This window comes from Vanrija pseudolonga, chromosome 5 (genome assembly GCF_020906515.1).
Source record: "Vanrija pseudolonga chromosome 5, complete sequence".
NCBI classification, from domain to species: Eukaryota; Fungi; Basidiomycota; class Tremellomycetes; order Trichosporonales; family Trichosporonaceae; genus Vanrija; species Vanrija pseudolonga.
In genome coordinates, this window is record NC_085853.1 from 1988503 (window position 1) to 2005750 (window position 17248).

At 63.6% G+C, this 17248-nt stretch overlaps 4 protein-coding genes across 4 annotated transcripts; all 4 read right to left on the minus strand.

Moving 5' to 3' along the window:
• Positions 1–880: 880 nt before the first annotated feature.
• LOC62_05G007455 (uncharacterized protein) lies at positions 881–4004 on the minus strand (the record flags this gene model as incomplete). Its single annotated transcript, XM_062773980.1, has 4 exons — positions 881–2545; positions 2616–2625; positions 3674–3779; positions 4000–4004. 4 exons carry the CDS (start codon positions 4002–4004, stop codon positions 1209–1211), a joined length of 1458 nt encoding a protein of 485 aa, XP_062629964.1. The 3' UTR covers positions 881–1208.
• A 3996-nt stretch (positions 4005–8000) lies between these two features.
• PGUG_02777 (Extracellular exo-inulinase) lies at positions 8001–9895 on the minus strand (the record flags this gene model as incomplete). The annotated part of the gene is made up of 3 exons (XM_062773981.1): positions 8001–9265; positions 9460–9526; positions 9656–9895. The coding sequence occupies 3 exons, from the start codon at positions 9893–9895 to the stop codon at positions 8001–8003; spliced, it is 1572 nt and encodes a 523-aa protein (XP_062629965.1).
• A 695-nt stretch (positions 9896–10590) lies between these two features.
• LOC62_05G007457 (uncharacterized protein) lies at positions 10591–14311 on the minus strand (the record flags this gene model as incomplete). The annotated part of the gene is made up of 4 exons (XM_062773982.1): positions 10591–11074; positions 11122–13289; positions 13328–13391; positions 13440–14311. 4 exons carry the CDS (start codon positions 14309–14311, stop codon positions 10717–10719), a joined length of 3462 nt encoding a protein of 1153 aa, XP_062629966.1. The 3' UTR covers positions 10591–10716.
• A 435-nt stretch (positions 14312–14746) lies between these two features.
• Positions 14747–16768, minus strand: NOP12 (Nucleolar protein 12). Its single transcript, XM_062773983.1, has 4 exons — positions 16596–16768; positions 16178–16549; positions 15835–16140; positions 14747–15797 (listed from the first exon to the last, which is right to left on the minus strand). Exons 1-4 carry the CDS (start codon positions 16731–16733, stop codon positions 14883–14885), a joined length of 1731 nt encoding a protein of 576 aa, XP_062629967.1. The 5' UTR covers positions 16734–16768; the 3' UTR covers positions 14747–14882.
• Positions 16769–17248: the final 480 nt, after the last annotated feature.

A 17248-nucleotide genomic window follows, 5' to 3' on the forward strand; every position in this document is an offset into this window, starting at 1 on the left:
CGCCATGCCACGCCCGTGGCGCAATGGCGTGCGGGGTCCACGACGGCGGCGCCACGTCCCCCCGGGCAGCCAACCAGCGCGACGAGGGCCCCGACGCACGGGGGCTTGGAGCCGGCGGGCGGGAACGCCATTGCTTGGCGCGCAGAGTCAGCTGGCTGGCAGCGTAGCGTACAGTGCGGATGGACGAGCGCGAATACGATTGTGCGCGCACGCCCGAGACGGCCGACGACGCGGTGCCAGGCCGCCACGTATTCGTCGTCGCCGCCTGCATCTGTACTCTGCAGCGCTGTAAAACCAAATCGCGAGCTACAACATGCCAAATGTACCTCCAGGCCCCCAGGTCACATGTAGACAACGACGCCTCGGCCTGCCGAGCCCGACGCCGCACCTACCCACGCATGCGGGATCTGTGGGTGGGTGGGTGAATGGCCGGCCGGGCGGGCAGGCGCGGGCGAGTATCGGTGGCCCTGCAATGCGCTGCGCTTGCCGGTGCACGACGTCGGAAAGTGGCACCCACACACACCGCCATACCATTCCTCGCCCACGAACCGCACTATCCATGCGCTGCCGCCGCTGCCGCTGCTGCCGAGTGGGGTCCGCCCCAACCGGAGCATTATTCTGTGCGTGGAATGATGGCATGGCACAAGACCACCGCCCACCGCCACCACTTGCTGCCGCGGTAATGCTGCCGCGGTAATCGAGCACCGGCTTAGTCGCCTCTTGGTGACACCCGCTGACGGCAACGTGCGTGATCCGCCATTGCTCCCGGTTGGGGACGACGACTAAAGGAGGGGAGAGATCCCCGCAGCAGCACCAGCATCATCGCTGCGGACAACGCCAGACGGGCGCAATGTGGCGCAGCAGCACAGCAACGGACAAGACATTTGTGATGCAATGACATGTGTGGTGACTATGAATGATGATGAATGATGCGACCCAGAATGTATGGACCAGTATGCTATGTGTTTGTGGGGTTTTTACTCGCACTGCGGCTTGGTGTGCTGCCTTTTGTGTTGAAGCGGGGGGTGTGGTGTCGCCCGTTTTTGTGGTGTGGTGGAAACAAGCAATGATGCGATGGGTGATTTTGTGTGGGGATCCAGAGGCGAGTTGAGTCGAAGAGGGGTGGTGGCAGGTTACACATATGGAGACAACGAGGTGGCGCTCAGCGCAGGAGAGACGACGACGGACGGGTGCGACAGCAGGCGCGACTAGGCGCCAACACGCGGGACACGGCCACGGTGAGCGGGCGCTTCACTGAGCTGGTCGAAACCGAGCGTGTCGTGGCGCGAGCGAGAACGACGAGAGTCGGCCTCGCGGTATTGGCGGGCGTCGGCGTCGCGGTTGCGCGAGCGGCCAGAACGCGAGGGAGCAACCTCGCGCTCCTCGTGGAAGGGGAGCTTGGCATTCTCCTGCTCTGGCGTCGTGAGGTGAGGGACACGGGCGACACGCTCGCGGCTGCGGCCACGGCGGTCGGCATCTCCGTGCTGCTCAGAGTGAGGCAGGGCAGAGCGCGATCGGGGGTGCGAAGGGGCAACCGAAGGCAGGGGAGCCGTAGCCATGGGCGGGGGCGTGCGAAGGGCCAGGTCGACAGTAGGGCGGGGGTGAATGCCGGCGCCGAGACGAGGGCGAACAGTGTCCATGTTGCTGCGGTCACGAGGGGATGGAGGCATGGGGTCTGAGCGCGAACGAGCCAGAAGCGAAGAGCCGAGGACGTTGGAAATCGAGCGCTCCTCTGGCAGAGGGTAGGTCGCGGTACTTGGGGTGCGCGCGCCACGGTAACCAGAGTCGGAGACGATGCGGAGGGCGTTGCCGACGTAGAGCGACTCCTCGGTCGTCACAGAAGGGCCGAGCGAGAGGCACGAAATGCCATTCTCGACCTCGTTGACAGCCGTACGCTCACGGCTGCGAGCGCGGTGACCGATTGGGCGACCGCAGCCGCAACGGGGGATGAGCGCGAGGGGCGAGGTGACGCTGTTGGTAACGCTCGACTTGCGTCCGAAGCGAAGAGTGTCGATCGAGGTACCCATAGCATAGGCCGTCGAAGCCGATCCGGGGGTCGCAGCACCGCTGCCAGGGGCCGTACTTGGGACGCGAGATGAGAAGCCGTGAGGAATCTTGACGGGCACGCTGCCAATGTTGATTCCGTACATGCCGTTGGGGTAAGCCGGAGGAGGGAGGTTGAACGACTCCTTCTGGGGCGAGTCTGATGCCGAAGGATTTGTGTGGGGCGACTGGATGGGCGAGTCGGACACGGATGACGACGACGACGAGTTGCCGCGGCGACGAGGGCCAAAGGCGGGCGACGGGGCAATGTGGTGCACGGGGCGAACCATTGGGGAGAGAGAGACGGGGAGTTGGGCCGTCAGACGGACGGGGCCGTTGGCAGCCTTGGTTGATGGTGATGCTGTTCCCTTGTCCTGCTGGCGGCATTCTGTTGAGCAGTAGAGGCCCTTGGAAGGCGCCTGGCAGATGAAGCAGCGCTCAAAGTCCTCCTCAAACATGATGGTGGATGGTGATGGTGGGTTGGGGGGAAGCAAAGGGAAAACTGAGGGGCAGGGTTAGTCAGGTTGCAGGTGGTTATGACGAGTTGGCGCGGCAACGGCATCATGACTCACGCTGAAAAAGCTGGAAAGCTGACCGAGTCAGAGCACCGCTTGGGCACAATGACACCGATTGAGATGGGCAAGCTTGCAACAATCACAAAAAAATGTAGCGAAGTGCGAGATGAGGACGTATGTAAGGTACGCCTCGAATAGACCTAGAGCACAATGGCTCAGTGGATGGGTGGTGGTTCGACTGTCGTCACTCGGGATCGGACGGGTCGGCGCCAACAATGCAAGATCTATGCCGTGGAGATTGGCGGAGGGCGTGGATCGGACAACTAGTCTTGAAGCCAAAAAAAGAATGTCGAGCTAGAAGAGTAGAGATGCGTAGTGGGGAGATGTTGACAAGCAGAGAAGAGTGACGACGGGGGTGTGATGATGATGATGATGAGTCTCGAGGATACGTCGTCGGCCGAAGGTTGCTGTAAAACGGGTAGATGTAATCTAGTCGGTTGTGAAGCAGGTTTCAAAGCCAGGGTTTGTGCGAGAGGGAGCTGCAGCCAGACTGGTGGTACGTCAGTTTTCGAGTCGCCGCTGCTGCGCTTTTATTGGGACCGAGGGCCGAGGTGGTGCTGGGGGATGCGATGGTGCGGTGATGCGAGCAAAGACGACGAGTGGACACGACCGGTCGGGTTCAAGTCCGGTGGTGGTGATCGTCGCGGGGAGGAGAGCAAGGTAGGGGGGGGGGGGGCTGGGGAAGGACGGACACCAAGGCTGGTTATGTGGCCTTTGTATTAGGCAGGGGGGGGGGGGGGGGGGAGGAAGGGTGTGGGGCGTCGATGCGGGGTAGGGCTTGCCAGTGCGCGAGGAAAAAAAACTGCCTTTGTTGCCACCGGTTGCAGTAGCAGTGACGATGGCGACGACGACGAGTGCAGCAGCAATGTTGTGTTGGGGACACTAGACACTAGAGCTTGTCGGCAAGGTTTTGGTCCGCCGTGCCGGTTTGTTGGGTAACCACTAGCTAGTTGCCCACGTTTGCTACCGGTGCAGAGCCAACAAGCACGCGCCGCCACACTGAACGTGGTTGTGGAGTGGTCCAGTAGGGGAGGAGAGGGGAGTAGGTGACTTACGATGAGCACTCTTGCAGCAGCAGTAGCGATGGGGAGCAGTGTGGTGGTGGTGAAGAGGATGTGATGTTGACGATCGACAGAGTTGTGTATATCTTTTTTGCCTTTGCTGTTGTCTGTCTGTTGCTATCGTGGCAAGTCGAGAGGCGGTTTGGCGGCGGCGGCGTCGAGGCAACACCTTCTGCGATCAAGTTTGGTTTTGGCGGGATTGTGCGTGACCAGGTTTTTTTGGCTTGGCTGGCGCACCGTAGCGCTCACAGTTATCTCTGGCTGGCTGGCTGGTTGTCGTGGTCGTCGTCGTCGCCTGTCTCGTCGGTGCAGCAAAATACGCCATGTGTCTTTGAGGTTGCGCCAAGGGCCACACGGCAGCAAGGGCAGGGGAGCAGAGGTGCGTCTGCCCACCTTTGAGACTTGACTCATTGCGCCCTGCCCTGTCTGCGCTGAGCCCTGTCCTTGCCTGTCCCTGCCCTGGCCGTTGTTATGGGCCCTGGCTTGCTGGCAGTTTGAGTGTCTCTGCGTCTCCCTTGCCCGTCACAACAAGAGCAGCCTGCCTGCCAGTCGACTCGGCTGTTGGAAATGTTGTGCCTGAATGAATAGCTTTTTTGTGTTGCCATGGGCTCAGGGGGGTCTGTCTGCCCGACTCGACACACGACACACGGCACAGATACACACATACACATACGACGGGACCAAAATTGCCCCAAAAGGACCAATGCATCAAAGTGGGTCTGCCAAAAAAAAAAAATCCGAGCCAAGTGATGGTGGGCTGCTGCCGGGAGAGATGGTCGCTTGGGTCGTCGCTACCCATGACGATTACCGGTGTGCATCCTTGGCCTACTGGCTCATTCCATAGGCTGCTGCTGCCCCAGGCAAAGCCAGAGACTGACTCAAACTGTCGCAATCGCTAACTGCCTGCAAAGCTATTCTAATCCAGCCAACCAGAAGTAATCCCCTCAATGGTGCAACACCTGCTGCACCCGAATGCATTGTCATGGCAGATACCGCGCAGAGAGGGGGAGGCATATTACTGAGGCGCAGGCGGATGCCCTACCCGTCAAATGCTGCGGGTTGGGCACGGAAATCCCTCGTCAAGCCAGAGTAGCAAGGTGGCACCACACTGTAGTGCTCGGCGCTGACGTAGTGAATGTTGGCTTTGGCTGTCTGGTGGCGCCATGTTTTGCCACCCTGCGGTGGCCATGATCCCGCCTGTGCGCCAGAGTGTCGATCTCCCTACCTTTGGGTCAAGCAAGAATTGCCCTCTTGGGCGTGGGGTGGGGGATGTATTTCGTGCTTGCTGCGTGCTACTGCTGCTGCTGCTGCTGCCGCAATGCTGTTATTCTGCTAATTGTCTAGCGGGTGTCTTCAAGCCCCGTGACCTCGCCCATACCTGCCAAGCAGGGCGCCGGGCGCCAGTGTCCAGTCGTTTGCTTGCGTGCCCGGCTACTACGGCGTGTTGCAATCTGCCCCAACAAATCGAACGTGAGGGCACTTTGGTTCCGTAATAAGAACGTGCCAGCATGCCATTAGCCCATTAGCCCATTAGCTAGCCTCCAGTGCCGTGTGCCGTGCGTGTCCCTTGCCTTGCGGGAACTACTCTAGCCACGTTTGGACATTTGCGAGGCTAGTAAACAACGCCGTGGCATGACATGTGTGTGTCGTTTGTGTCTATGTTTGTTTGTGGCGGGGGAAATGACGACTAACACTCCGACAACAACGTGATGGTCACCATGGCGACTGGCGACCTGGTCCAGCCAGCCAGCCAGCCAGCCAGCCAGCCAGCCAGCCAGCCCAGCCAGCCAACCCAGCACCGTGGGAGTGGCCGCAACTTGAACCCTTCTCATACACCCACGTCCATTAGGTTTGGGGATTACAACATGTCTTATTAGGACGGGGGGGGGCGACGGGTGGCCCTGAGTCGTTTGCTCGGCGTGCGGGCTTGTAGCAGCACCAGGGGTCTGTGGAACGAAACGGCCCACGCCGCCGCTCTCCTCGCCGCACTCGCTCGCTCGGCGCCCACTGCGGCGCACGTTTAGGCAGTATTCGTGACGCCCGTGTGTGTCGCCTCGTTTCATTCGAGCACATTAGATGATGGCAGCAGGGGTGGCTGATCGGCGCGCGCCAGGCTGCGATTCGATTCGACGGACACTGGCCGTGGTTGAGGCCCCGGCCGACGATCCGATAGCACCGACAGGTGGGCTGGCATGCAGGCTGGCAGAGCGCGCAGAGCAAAGCAAAGCACGCCACGGTGGTGCGAGCAGCAGCCTCGAGCTCAGGCCTGCAACGTGCCACTTTGTCGTCGTCGTCTCTGCGGCCTCCTTGGCAAAGTCTGGCCCAGCAGACACACCTTCGCCCCGTAACTGTAACCGTGTCACCGTGCATGGTTACACTGGCATTTTCGACTAATTAAAGCGCATTGCACGAGCCCCTGCGTGCGTCGCATCATAACGTGCTTAGCTACCCTAGCTAACCTAACCCCCCTGTCCCCCCGTCGTCCCAGGTACCCACGACCCAGGCAGTGTTAGCACCCAACGTGGCACGGTGTTGGCCAATGCTTTCGCTCGGCCGCAGCGCCGACGGAAACGTGCGGGGCGGGGTGCGGGGTGAGCTCGAGCGACCACCCGACAACCCACCCGCCCCACCCACGGGTGCTCATGCATGCTCATACCCGTCTCGGATGGAAATTTTGACTCTGCCTCCTCCCGACGTGACCAGGGCGACAGCACGCACGTCGCACCCACCCGGCACCCGGCACGCCCGGCATCCCTCCGTCTTTGGTTTCTCGCTCGCACGACGCTCCTCCTCGTCGTCGGCTACTCTGGCCAGGCACGTTCCAGGTGCCACTGTCAGGCCCACCACTGGGATCCAGGTTTGACGTGACACGTTTTCGGAGCAAAGGACGAGCACGGAGCAAACGCGCCACATGGTGCGGGACGCTGCCAAGTTGCCGGCTGCCCTGGGTGGTGCTGGTTTTCACGCGCTCTCCTCGCCCAGCCAGCCAGCCAGCTCGTGCTCGCGCGCGTTAGCTACTATCTGGAATGGCGCGTACGCGTCAGTACTGACACGAGTCATGAGGCGTATTCGTGAGTTGAATGAGTTGGGTTATGCGCACAGGCGACACGCGCCCACGCCACATTGCGAGCTGGTGGCGTGCTCGCTCGTTACTATCTGCCCGCGTGCGCGTGCAGCTGCCTATTCGTGGCACTGTGCTAGTAGCAGCGATAGTCCGTGATCGACAGCCGAGGACCGTGAGGCTGCTCCGAAAAACTCTCCTACGGCTACTGCACCACACTGCCATTGTCCAACCACATCGCGCCGCCGATAAGGCGGTGGCGAGGTGTAGCATGGTAGTTCGCAATGTTTGGTATTGTTGACGACGCGCGGGTACACGGGCAGCACACGAGCACCCCGGCGGGCACTGGCCGCCCGCGAGAACGAGTCAAAGTCCGTTGGAGCAGGGGAGCCTTCGAGAAGGTCGCCGCAGGATAGCAGCTGGTGCTGCTCGTGTGATGTGGCAGGTTCACAGGTGGACGTACAGGCTGGCTCCTGCAAATTTACCCCCGCCCTGACTGACCGAACCGAACCGATCGGAGAGTCACCCATGCCCGCCGTCGTTGCCATGGTCCGCTCCACCGGCGACGACGTCATGGCGGAGCTCGGTGGTGGACGGCGGCGAAGGGTGGTGAGGGGGCGAGAGTCGTGCGAGCACCAGGCCGGGCCGTTGCCCGACCGACTGTCTGACCTACTACAGAACCTGCGCGCCGGGAGCTCCTGCCCGACGGCAACCCGAACCGAACGCACGCACGCACGCAGCCAGCGTCATGTCAGTCGTTCATTATCCCGAAACACATCCTGACAAGACAACGGCAACCCTTGACTCCCACTAACCCCCTCCTGGCGACTCCCGGCCGACTCCCACTCGCCTCGTGCCGGACTCCCACTCTCTCACATTACAGCACACGTTACGGAATCTACAGGTCTGCTGCTGGCTGCGCAGGTCTAGAATTACTACAGTTGCTTAGGTGTTTGTTTGGTTGGTGGTGCGAGTGACGTCGTCGCTCGTCGGTCGTTGCTTGCTTGCTCCCTCGCTTGGCATCGTCGTCGATCATTTTCGGCCGGCGGCCCATCATGTCATCACTCGTGGCGCCGAGAATGCCGTCGCAAGTCGTCTTCTGTGGCACCGCTATCGCCGAGCGGCGCGGCACCGTCTCGTGGCACCGTCGGCTCACCCAGTGGCGCCGTCTGGCAAGTGGCACTGGGCTGGGTCGGTGCCACCATCATTGTCCAGTGGCGCCGTCTCATCCAGTGCCACCCTCATCCAGTGGCACCGCCATCATCCTCCAGCGACCCCGCCGCCCGGCCCACGCGTGCCCCGCTTCCGCCACCGCCGGCGCACGGCCCCGCCCGTACCGTCGCCCTCGAACCCGCCGTGCAGGTCCCACAGCGCGGCCGACACGGCGCCGTTGGCGGCCAGCTCGAGGTGGGTGAGCGGCGACGAGGGGTAGAAGACGGCCGTCGCGGCGGTGCCATCGACAAACACCTCAAGCACGCTGCGGTCGAGCACGACGAGGAGCGTGGCGTTGCGCTGCGTCCACGGCGTGGCAAGCCGCGGCGTGAAGCTCGTCGAGTTGAACCCGTTCGCGGTGCCGCGGTCGATCCACAGCTCGCTGGCGCTCACGCCGCCAGAGACGGACCCGCCCCCAGAAAAGGTATAGTTGAGGGTCGCGCCGGCCGTGACGTTGATCTCGAGGAGCACGGTGCCGGTCGCAGAAGCGTTCAGCCCCGCGTCCCACTTCCACTGTCCGTCGCCGTGCGCGCTCGCCAGCTGGTCCCCGCGCGCCGCGTCGAGGCCGTACGGCGCGAGCGACAGCGTCGTCGTGCCGCTGGCGCCCTTGACGAGGCTCACCGCGCGGGGCAGGGTCAGCGCGCCGCGCCACGACTCGCCGGCAGTCGGTACCCGCGCAGCATACTGCACGTTGTTCGCCCAGGAGATCGCGACGCCGCCGCTCGGGTCGACGATCCCCCCGCTCGCGTCCTTGCCCCACTCGACTGGTGTCGGCCCCGCGCTGGGGGTGAAGGCCCCGCCGGCGAACTCGCCGACGTAGTATACCTGCGTTTCGCCGCCGAGCGGCGCGTCGGTCGTGGTCACGATGAGGAGGTAGCTGTCGCCGACCTTCGCCAAGCTCGGCGCTGCAAGCCGGCCGGAGCCGGCAAAGTCGCTTGCGTAGCTCCAGCTCTTCAGATCGCCACTCGTGTAGAACGCGACGCGCGAGTCGCGCGCCACGGCGAGCACCCAGTCGCTGCCGACCCGCGTGACCCGCGGATCCCGCCCGCGGACATTGACTGTGCCCGCCGGTGTGAAGGTATACCCCCCGTCCGTTGACCCAGCGAGCGCCACGGTCGAGTTGAGCGTGTAGAACGCCACGACGCTCCCGAGCCCGCTGGTATTGTTCGCGTCGAGCACCACGCTGCCGTTCCCTATGCCTGTGTCGCTTGCAGGCGGGTGCAGCGCGATCGGCGCGTTCGTCCACGCGTACAGATCGGGCGAGGTCGCGTGGCCCCAGTTGCCTAGGCCTGGGAGCGGGGCCGAGGGGTTGTCTGTGGCGTTGTGTCAGCTACGAGCGAGCGAGGGAGTGGGTGAGGGAGTGAGGGAGTGCGAGGCATGGCGCGCCGTAGCCAAAGAGACACCCGGGTCCGAGGTCGGGACGCCAGCGCCACTGTCCATTGCCAAGCCCATGCCACCAACTCATACCGCCTCTGCTGTCCACACCGCCCCCGCCGCCGCCACTTACACTGGTAATACACATGCCATGTGCCGTTGTCGTCCTTGAACAAGCCGTTCGGGTCGGAGAGGTATCCCTGGGGGTGGGTCAGTTGGCTCTGGCTCGGGCTGGGTCTGCCGTCGACGCCGTCATGCGTCGCCACCATCCCCGCCCTCCTGCGTCTCCCCTCGCCTCGCGCCTACGGCGCTCGGCATCGGCAACTCACCACCGGCGGACTATAGTGCACCCTCGGCCTCAACTCGCCGCCATAATCCCCCCGGATCGCCTGGCCCGTCGGGATGCCCTGCGCGTACTGGTGCGTCGAGGTCGCGAAGGGCGTCAGGCCTGCGGGCGGGGCGGCGCCAGACGTCGGGGTGGGGACGAGTGCGGGGACGCTGTCTGCCCCGGAGGCCAGGCGCGCGCTCAGCAGCAGCGTGCCGCCCAAAAGACAGCTTCGGAGTATCATGTCGTGCGTTGTGTGTGCGTTCAATCAGTGCTTGTCAGTGATAGTGTAGACGCAAGCAGCCATAGCAGTTCATCGTCTTTTCTCGCCGACAGGTGCTGCAGCACAAGCACCAGCGACATCATCTTACGTGGGGCCTGGGGCCCACTCGGCAGTCGGCGTCACCTGCCGTGCCCCGCGCCGCCACCTACGCAAACATTATGGTGGTGGCTACATAGGCGCTTGTAGGCGCACGTCACTGCGTGCATGCGCCGGCGCCAGAACAATAAGCAAACAGACGCAAGCAAGCGCAGAAGACGCAGGGCAGCAAGATCTGAGTGCACACTGCGGCGGCGGCCAACTCAACTTTCTGCCCCCACTGCCGCCGCTGTGCCCCGCTTGTGCTACTTGTGCGGGGATCGGCACATGACGCCCGAATCGACTTTTTTATCAGTGGAGCTAGTCTCCGCTTGCTTTGCCCTTGGAGCGACCAAGCTTAGCTTTTGTGCGCCGCTTGCACTCGCTTACCCCCTCGACTCCTCGCTCATGCCGCGGCCTCGTGCTCAATCCCTGGTCTGGCCATGTTCGTTGCCCAAACGTGCTCAACTTTGGCACATGGCCTCAAGTCAGTCACACATCGGCCATCATCCGCGCTGCTGCCAGGCCCCGGTCCCCCCACCCCCCGGCCACCACATCGGCCTCTACCGCTTACGGTATATCGTCGTCTAATGCATCCAATGTACACACACTAAAGATAACAGTCTACATGTATCGTGCCCGCCGTCGTGACATTAACGGCAGGGTGGCCGACCGTAACCAACCGCACAACTAGCCGCCGCCGCCGCCTAGCCGCCCTTGGCCCGCAGCTTCTGTCGCAGCTGCCCGACCTCAGCTTGCAGCGAGTTGAGCTCGTCGAGCATCTGCATCTGCTGCTCCTGCCCCCGTGCGCGCTCGTGATCGGCGTCCTCTGTCGTCGTCCGCAGCTTCCGAGAGAGGTCGTCAATCTGGTTCTGCAGTTGGGTTTGCAGGGTGCGCCGCTCCGTCTCGGCCTCGTCGCTTAGCGTCAGTGTGCGCGCCGACAGGTTGCTGTTGATGTCGTTGAGGCGCGAGATGGTCGCGTTGGCATTGGCCAGCTCGGTCTCGAGGCGCTGCTTTGCCGCTGTCGAGATTTCTGCAGTCGCGCGGAGTTCGTCGAGCTCGTCCCTAGTGTTGTCAGCTTAGGCCCCTTCATCACAAGTCCCTTGACTCACTGCTTGGACGTGCTGGCGCGATCGCCAGCCGTCGTGCTCGCCTTGGACAATCGCGACGACAGCCGCGTCTTCTTGTTCAGCCGCTCCTCCAGCTCCATAACCTGGCGCTGGTACGTCTCCATCGAGCGGCTGCTGTCCTGGACGAGCTGGGCAGCCTTGGCCGCGTTGGCCTTGTGGCGCTCCTTGTCGACCTCCATGCGCGTCATGCGCTCGATCATGAGCCTGCCGTCGGCGATGAGCGTGCGCACCCGGTCTGCCAGCGCGTTGACGCCGGGGAACTCTTCGCGCGTTGCAGGCTCGGCGTATGCGCGCTGCAGGGCGGCAAAGTTGACAGTCGCGTTGGGTGACACGACGCTCGGCGAGCTGAAGCCCGCCTGCTCGCGCGACTCGGAGCTCGGAAGAATGGTCCACACAGAAGACAGCTGCGAGTTGATTGCCGAGAGCTTGGTTTCGAGCTCGGCGATCTTGGCATTTGTTGCAACAGGGTCGGCGTCGCCCGCCTTCTTCCGGCCGGTAATCTCGCGGTGCGCCGTCTCGAGGTCAGCAGCGAGGCCGTCGTTCTGCTTGTTGAGGTGCTCGATTTGCTCGTTCTGACCGCGGATCTTGCGCATAAGCTCCATCATCTCGCCCTGGACGCCTCGCTGCGACTGGGTGACGGATCTCGCCGACTCGGCGTGCTCGTCGGCCGCGGCCTGTGCTGCCTCGGCACGCGCGTGCTCCTCGTCGGCCATGGCCTGCGCCTCGCTCGCCTTGGTCTTCCACCCATCGCGGTCGGCTCTGAGTCTGCGCATCTCGTCCTCGAGCCCCTGGCTGACCTCGAGCATCTCCTCCTTGAGGCTCTGCAGCTCGGTCTCGCGGCTCTGGACGAGGGTGCCGACGTCGGCGATGGCGTCGTCGAGCTCCTTGTCGGGCACCGTGTCGCGGCCGAGAAGCGCGCCGATAGCCGTGCCGATCGCAGCGAGGCGCTCGGCAGCCTGTCTGCTGGCCGTCTTGGCGAGCCCCGCGGCCTCGAGTAGACGTGTTCTCTCAGACTGCATGTTGCCCTCGTGCTTGTGAAGCTGGTCCTGCTGAGCGCGGAGGGTAGCGAGCTCGTCTTGGGTCGCACGGTGCTGCGTTTCCGCCTCACCCAGCTGAGCCTGAAGCAGCCCAGTCTGCGACTCGACCGCCTCGTGTCTGTCCACAAGCTCCTGGTGCTCAGCCTGTAACTGGCGGTGCTGGGCCTGGAGGTCGCCGAGGTCCAGCTGCGCCTGGCTGCTCTGCGACGTGATGAGCACGTACTTGTCGTTGAGGCCCTGGTGCGTCTCCTCGAGCTCGCAGTGTCGTGTCCGCGTGTCATCGTGGGCGGCGCGAATGTCGGCAAGGTCGACCTGAAGCGCGTCGTGCGCCGTCCGCAGCTGGCCGTGCTGGCCGGATAACTGCTCGTGCTGCGCTGCCAACTCGTCGTGAACAGTCTGGAGAGCGCCGAACTGTCCCTCGAGCGCGCGGTGCTGCTCCGTAAGCTGTGTACGTTCTTTAACCCAGGCAGAGCGCTCCGACGTGATCGAGTCCTGCGCGTGTCCAATGCCGCTGCGCTCGACAGCCCACTGCTCCTTGGCCGAGACGAACGCGGCCCGCTCGCGCTGCCAGCTCTGCCGGTCGCTCTGGACCTTGGCCAGCTCGTCCTGGTGTGCCTTGGACTCTTCTTCCAGCGCGCGCTCGCGTCGTCCAAACTCGACAATCATCTCTTCGAGTTCGGCAATCCGGCCATTCTGCCTCGCGCCTTCGGTTTCGAGGTCGCGCACCCGCCCAATCGCGCGGTCGCGCTCCTGCTCCAGAGCTTCCACTTGCGTGTCCGTCTCCTGTTGTCGTGATCGCGAGGTTTCAAGCTCGCGACTCCGCCCAGACTCGAGGTCGCGCACCCGCGCAAAGTGCTGGTCGCGCTGCGCCTTGAGCTCCGAGACGTGGTCGTCATGCGCGTCGCGGTCCGTTTCCAGCGCCGTAACGCGCTTGGCGTACCCCATCTCGCGCTCGTGGGCCGACTCGGCGGCCTGCACCAGCGCCTGCTGCCGTGACGACGACTCGGCAGCCGCGCGCTCCAACCGGCGCACCTCCCACGCCATGACGCCCGCCCAGTGTTCGTTCAGCCGCCTTCGTAGCGCTGCCTCGCGGTCGCGAAGGACTAATACCTCCTAGAACGTCAGCGCAGGCCTGGCCCCCACACACTCACCTTCTCCGCAGCCTCGACGCGCTTCTCAGACTGCTCCAGGCTCTCCATCGTCTGGCGGGATATCCTGCATCGTCGTCAGCACGCTCGCTCCACATGCCGCCCTTCCACTCACCGCTTGTTCGTCTGGTTGAGCTTTTGCAGCGTGCGCGCCGCGGTCAAAATCTTGACCTCGCGCTGGTGTCGCGTCTGGAGCGCGTCGAGGCGGGTCGCAAGCAGCGAGAGCTCCTTCTTCCAGCCCTCGACCTCCTCCCAGGCGCCGATCGACATGCTCTCGCAGTCGACGGTCGCCTGGGACGCGAGCAGCGCCATGAGCATCTCGTCGCTGCCGTACGTCGGGGATGTGAGCTCTGTCGCGGCGGATATGTTCGTCAGCGCCGTCGCCGCCGTGCTCGTGCTGCTGCTGAGCGCGCCGCCGCCGCCGCCGCCAGAGCCAGAGCCCCCGACGTGCGGTAACCGCTCGGCACTGAACGATGGGGACAAGGGGCTGGTGAAACTCGTATCTGTGCTGTCCAGGGCCCGGCTGAATGGCGGCGGAGATGGCGCGTGGATCGCGCTCGGGCCATGGTCGTCGAGCTCGGCGGTGCGCTGCCGCAGCGTGCGCTTGCGCTCCGGCAGGCGCGTGTACGTGTCTGAGCGGCGGAGCGCGCGGGGGTCGGGCTCGGGCGCCCCGAGCTGGTCGTCGCGGTCGGCGCCGTCGTCGTCGTCGTCGCCGAGCTGCGCGTACCCGTGATCGCCGTTGCCTGGCGACATCTCGTCTTCGCTCGTGTCGGGGAACCTGTTGCTGCGGCTGCCGTTGCCGTAGCGCTGCGCGCTCGACGAGGCGGCATGCGACGGCTCATCCTCGTCGCTCGAGTGCGCGCCGCCGAACCGCACGGCATTGTTCAGGCGCGAGGCGAGTCCGTGGTCGGATGTCGAGGGCGATGTCGCCGCAGCTGGCTGCTGTTGAGGTTGTCGATTATTACGAAAGAAGGCGGCCTTTGTCATTTTGAGCGGTGGCGCCGATGGACCTGCGCCTCCGTTCATGACTGCCGCAGACATGAGCGGGGCCTTGTAGAGTATAAGAGTATAAGTAGAATTACAGGATGTTGAGAGCAGAAAGTGCGAAGTGGGCGCGTGCTCAACGACGACGACCGACGTGCTAGCTAGGCAGGACTTTGGAGTGGCACCTGGCCCGTCGTCCATCCCTTTGTGCGTTCAGGCAGCGCGCGGCGCTTCAGGCCCGTGCCTCGACCACTGCACCTGCCTGCACTACTCTGCATATCATCGGCACGCGGGAAGCCCAGCACTACCACCAAATTACCAAAGGCCAGACAGCCCAGAGGCCATATCACTTGTCCACGCGCTACGCGCTGCATACTCCCCCCCTTCCACCCCCCCGCCCATCCGCCCCGCGTAAACAAACTTTGATCGACAAAAAGAGTCATGCGGCGGCGCCACGCCAATATGCATCAGAAAATAACACAAACACAAACATTGAGGCGCGTCCTCCACGCCTCCACCCAACCCATGCACCACACCCACTCCTCACCAACCAGCTCCCAGGCACCTCCTACAATCACGCCTGGCGCTGGCCCTTCATCTTGGACAACGCATGCGAGCTACGCACACGGCCCTTCTTGGCCTTGACCTTCTTGTCCCGGCTCTTGCGCTCAGCCTTGGTGGCAGTGAGGTCCACTCGGCCCTTGTCAGTGTGCGCGGCAGCCACCTTGGCCTTCTTCTTGGCCAGACGACGCAGCTGGCGCTCCTGGTCGGCGTTCTTGGCCGCCTTGCGCTCGTCCTTGGACAGGTCCTTGAGCTTGTCGCCGAGCGCTGGGTTGCCGCGGGGGATCGGGCCAGAGGGCACATTGCGCTCCTTGCCAGCGTACTTGGGCTTGGCAGGAGCAGCAGTAGCACCAGGAGCAGGAGCGGCCGGTGCGGGGCGCGTCTTTGATGTAGGAGGGAGCGTCTTGCACGACTGCACACGCAGAGGCTTCTTGGCAAACTTGAGCTTGGCCGAAGGCATGGCGATGAGCTCGTCGACGCTCTCGCGGTCGACAAAGTGCACGTAGCCGAAACCCTTGCCCAGCTGCGTTTCCTTGTCGCGCACAATACGGACACCAGTGACCCAGCTGCCCGAGGGCGAGGCACCACGCTCCGCCTTGACCAGTCCCTCGAAGAACGCGCGCACATCCTCGTCCTTGGCCGCGTAGTCGAGGCCGCCGACGAACAGACTCTGCTTGGGGTCCGTTCCGCTCGGGAGCCAGGCGTCGCGCTTGCCCAGCGCGTTGGTAGCTGTTGACAGGCCGATCGCCGACGGCAGCCTCAAGATGTCGACGCGGATCGTGCGCTCCTGGAACGTGCTGCCGTTGGCGGCCAGCACCTTCTCGGCAGCCTCGAATGGGTCAAGGATGGGCGCGACATTCTTTGGCCTGTCGGGGTGGGCGTGGGCGAACACGACGTAGGCGTTGCACGAGTCCTGCTCAGAGTGGAACTGTGCGTGTCAGAGTAATCAAGGAGTCCTCACTCACGTCCTTCTTGATGAAGGCAACCTTGCGCTTGCCCTTGGAGTCGAGGAACGACTTGGACTTGTCGACAACCTCGTCGTCACCACGGCGGTTTCCGGGCTTGCCAGTCGAGCTGCCCTCCTGTGCCTCGCGCCACGCGGCCGCACGCTCCTGCTCACGCTGCACGCGCTTCGTCTTCTCCTTCTCGTCGTCCTCTCCGGGCAGCGCAGCTGTGGGAGCGGCGAACGCGACCGAGCGGAAGCGCACCGACTCGATCTTGGCCGCAGGGGCAAAGGTGAGGAGGTGGGCCTTGAGCTGGCTGAGGATGGACTGGTGGGTTAGCAACGCCCCAGGTGAAATTACCCACCTTGGACTTGGCCGCCTCAACGTCGAGGTTACCAACGAACACGGTACGCCTGTCGCGGTCCGCCTGCGTCTCGCCAGGCGGCGTGTACTTTGTGTTGGCGGCCTTCTCGCGTTTCCGCTTGGGCGCCTTGAGGCTCTCGTGGGTGAGGTCGACCGAGCCGTCCGACTCGGCGCCGTCCTCGCCCTCCACGACCTCCTCGTCGACCTCAATCGCCTCGGGCTCGGCCTCCTTGGCCTCCTTCTTCGGCGTGGCCTTGGGGGTGTCGACCTTGGCCTTCTTGGCCTTCTTCGGTGTCACCTCCTCGGCGATCTTGGAAGAGCTGGCAACCGGAAGCGCTGCGGGGCGTGCAGGCGTAGGGAGGGAGAATGCGGCCTGTAACCCGTCAGCACAGCACTACACCTCGCACCTAGACACGCACACTCTTGCCAAAGATGCTGCCGAGCTCAGAGTCCTTCGGCGCGCTGAAGAGGGCGGCGGGAGCCTCCTCGACCTTGTCGTGCTTGCGCTTCTTCTGCGCGTCGCCGCCAGCTGGCTGTTTTCCCTTGCTCTTGCCCATTGTCGTCAGTGGTTGGGTGTCTGTCGAGAGCGTCGAGCCTGATCATGCACCATCCATCTCGGTGGTCATCTCACCAGATCAGAACTTCACGAGCAGAGCAACATTTTGATTCCGTCACTCAACCTCCACTCCCACGCTACACTCACGTGGGGTCACGTGCCACCTCCGACCTCCGGCCTCCCACGGTCCACGGCATAAAGCGGCCCCCCCACTTGTCTCGGCTGGATCGGCCTGGTTGTGGCGGGGATTGAGGGGGGAGGCACCTCTGAGCCGATGCACTTATCGCGCCGGCATCTTCTCCTCGAACGATTGGCGCAGATCGCTGGCCACGATAAAGTCGTCCACTCGGGATAGCCCACGATGCTGCATTCGGCGTACTCCCTCCGAGGCTCATTGGAGGGAGGTAGAACAACCTCGGTAACTAGCTCAGATCACTCACTGCGATCTGCCCGTGGTGTCTCAATTCGGTCTTGGACTGCGACCTCGACTTTGGGGCGATAAGGCCTGGGTTTTAC

What these genes read in the sequence shown, in the direction of transcription:
- NOP12 (XM_062773983.1), bottom strand. Translation starts at nt 16,733, where the DNA reads ATGGGCAAGAGCAAGGGAAAACAGCCAGCTGGCGGCGACGCGCAGAAG. An exon ending in TTGAGGCGGCCAAGTCCAAG is followed by an intron (nt 16,141 to 16,177) that starts GTGGGTAATTTC and finishes CTAACCCACCAG; the next exon opens with TCCATCCTCAGCCAGCTCAA. An exon ending in TTGCCTTCATCAAGAAGGAC is followed by an intron (nt 15,798 to 15,834) that starts GTGAGTGAGGAC and finishes TGACACGCACAG; the next exon opens with TTCCACTCTGAGCAGGACTC.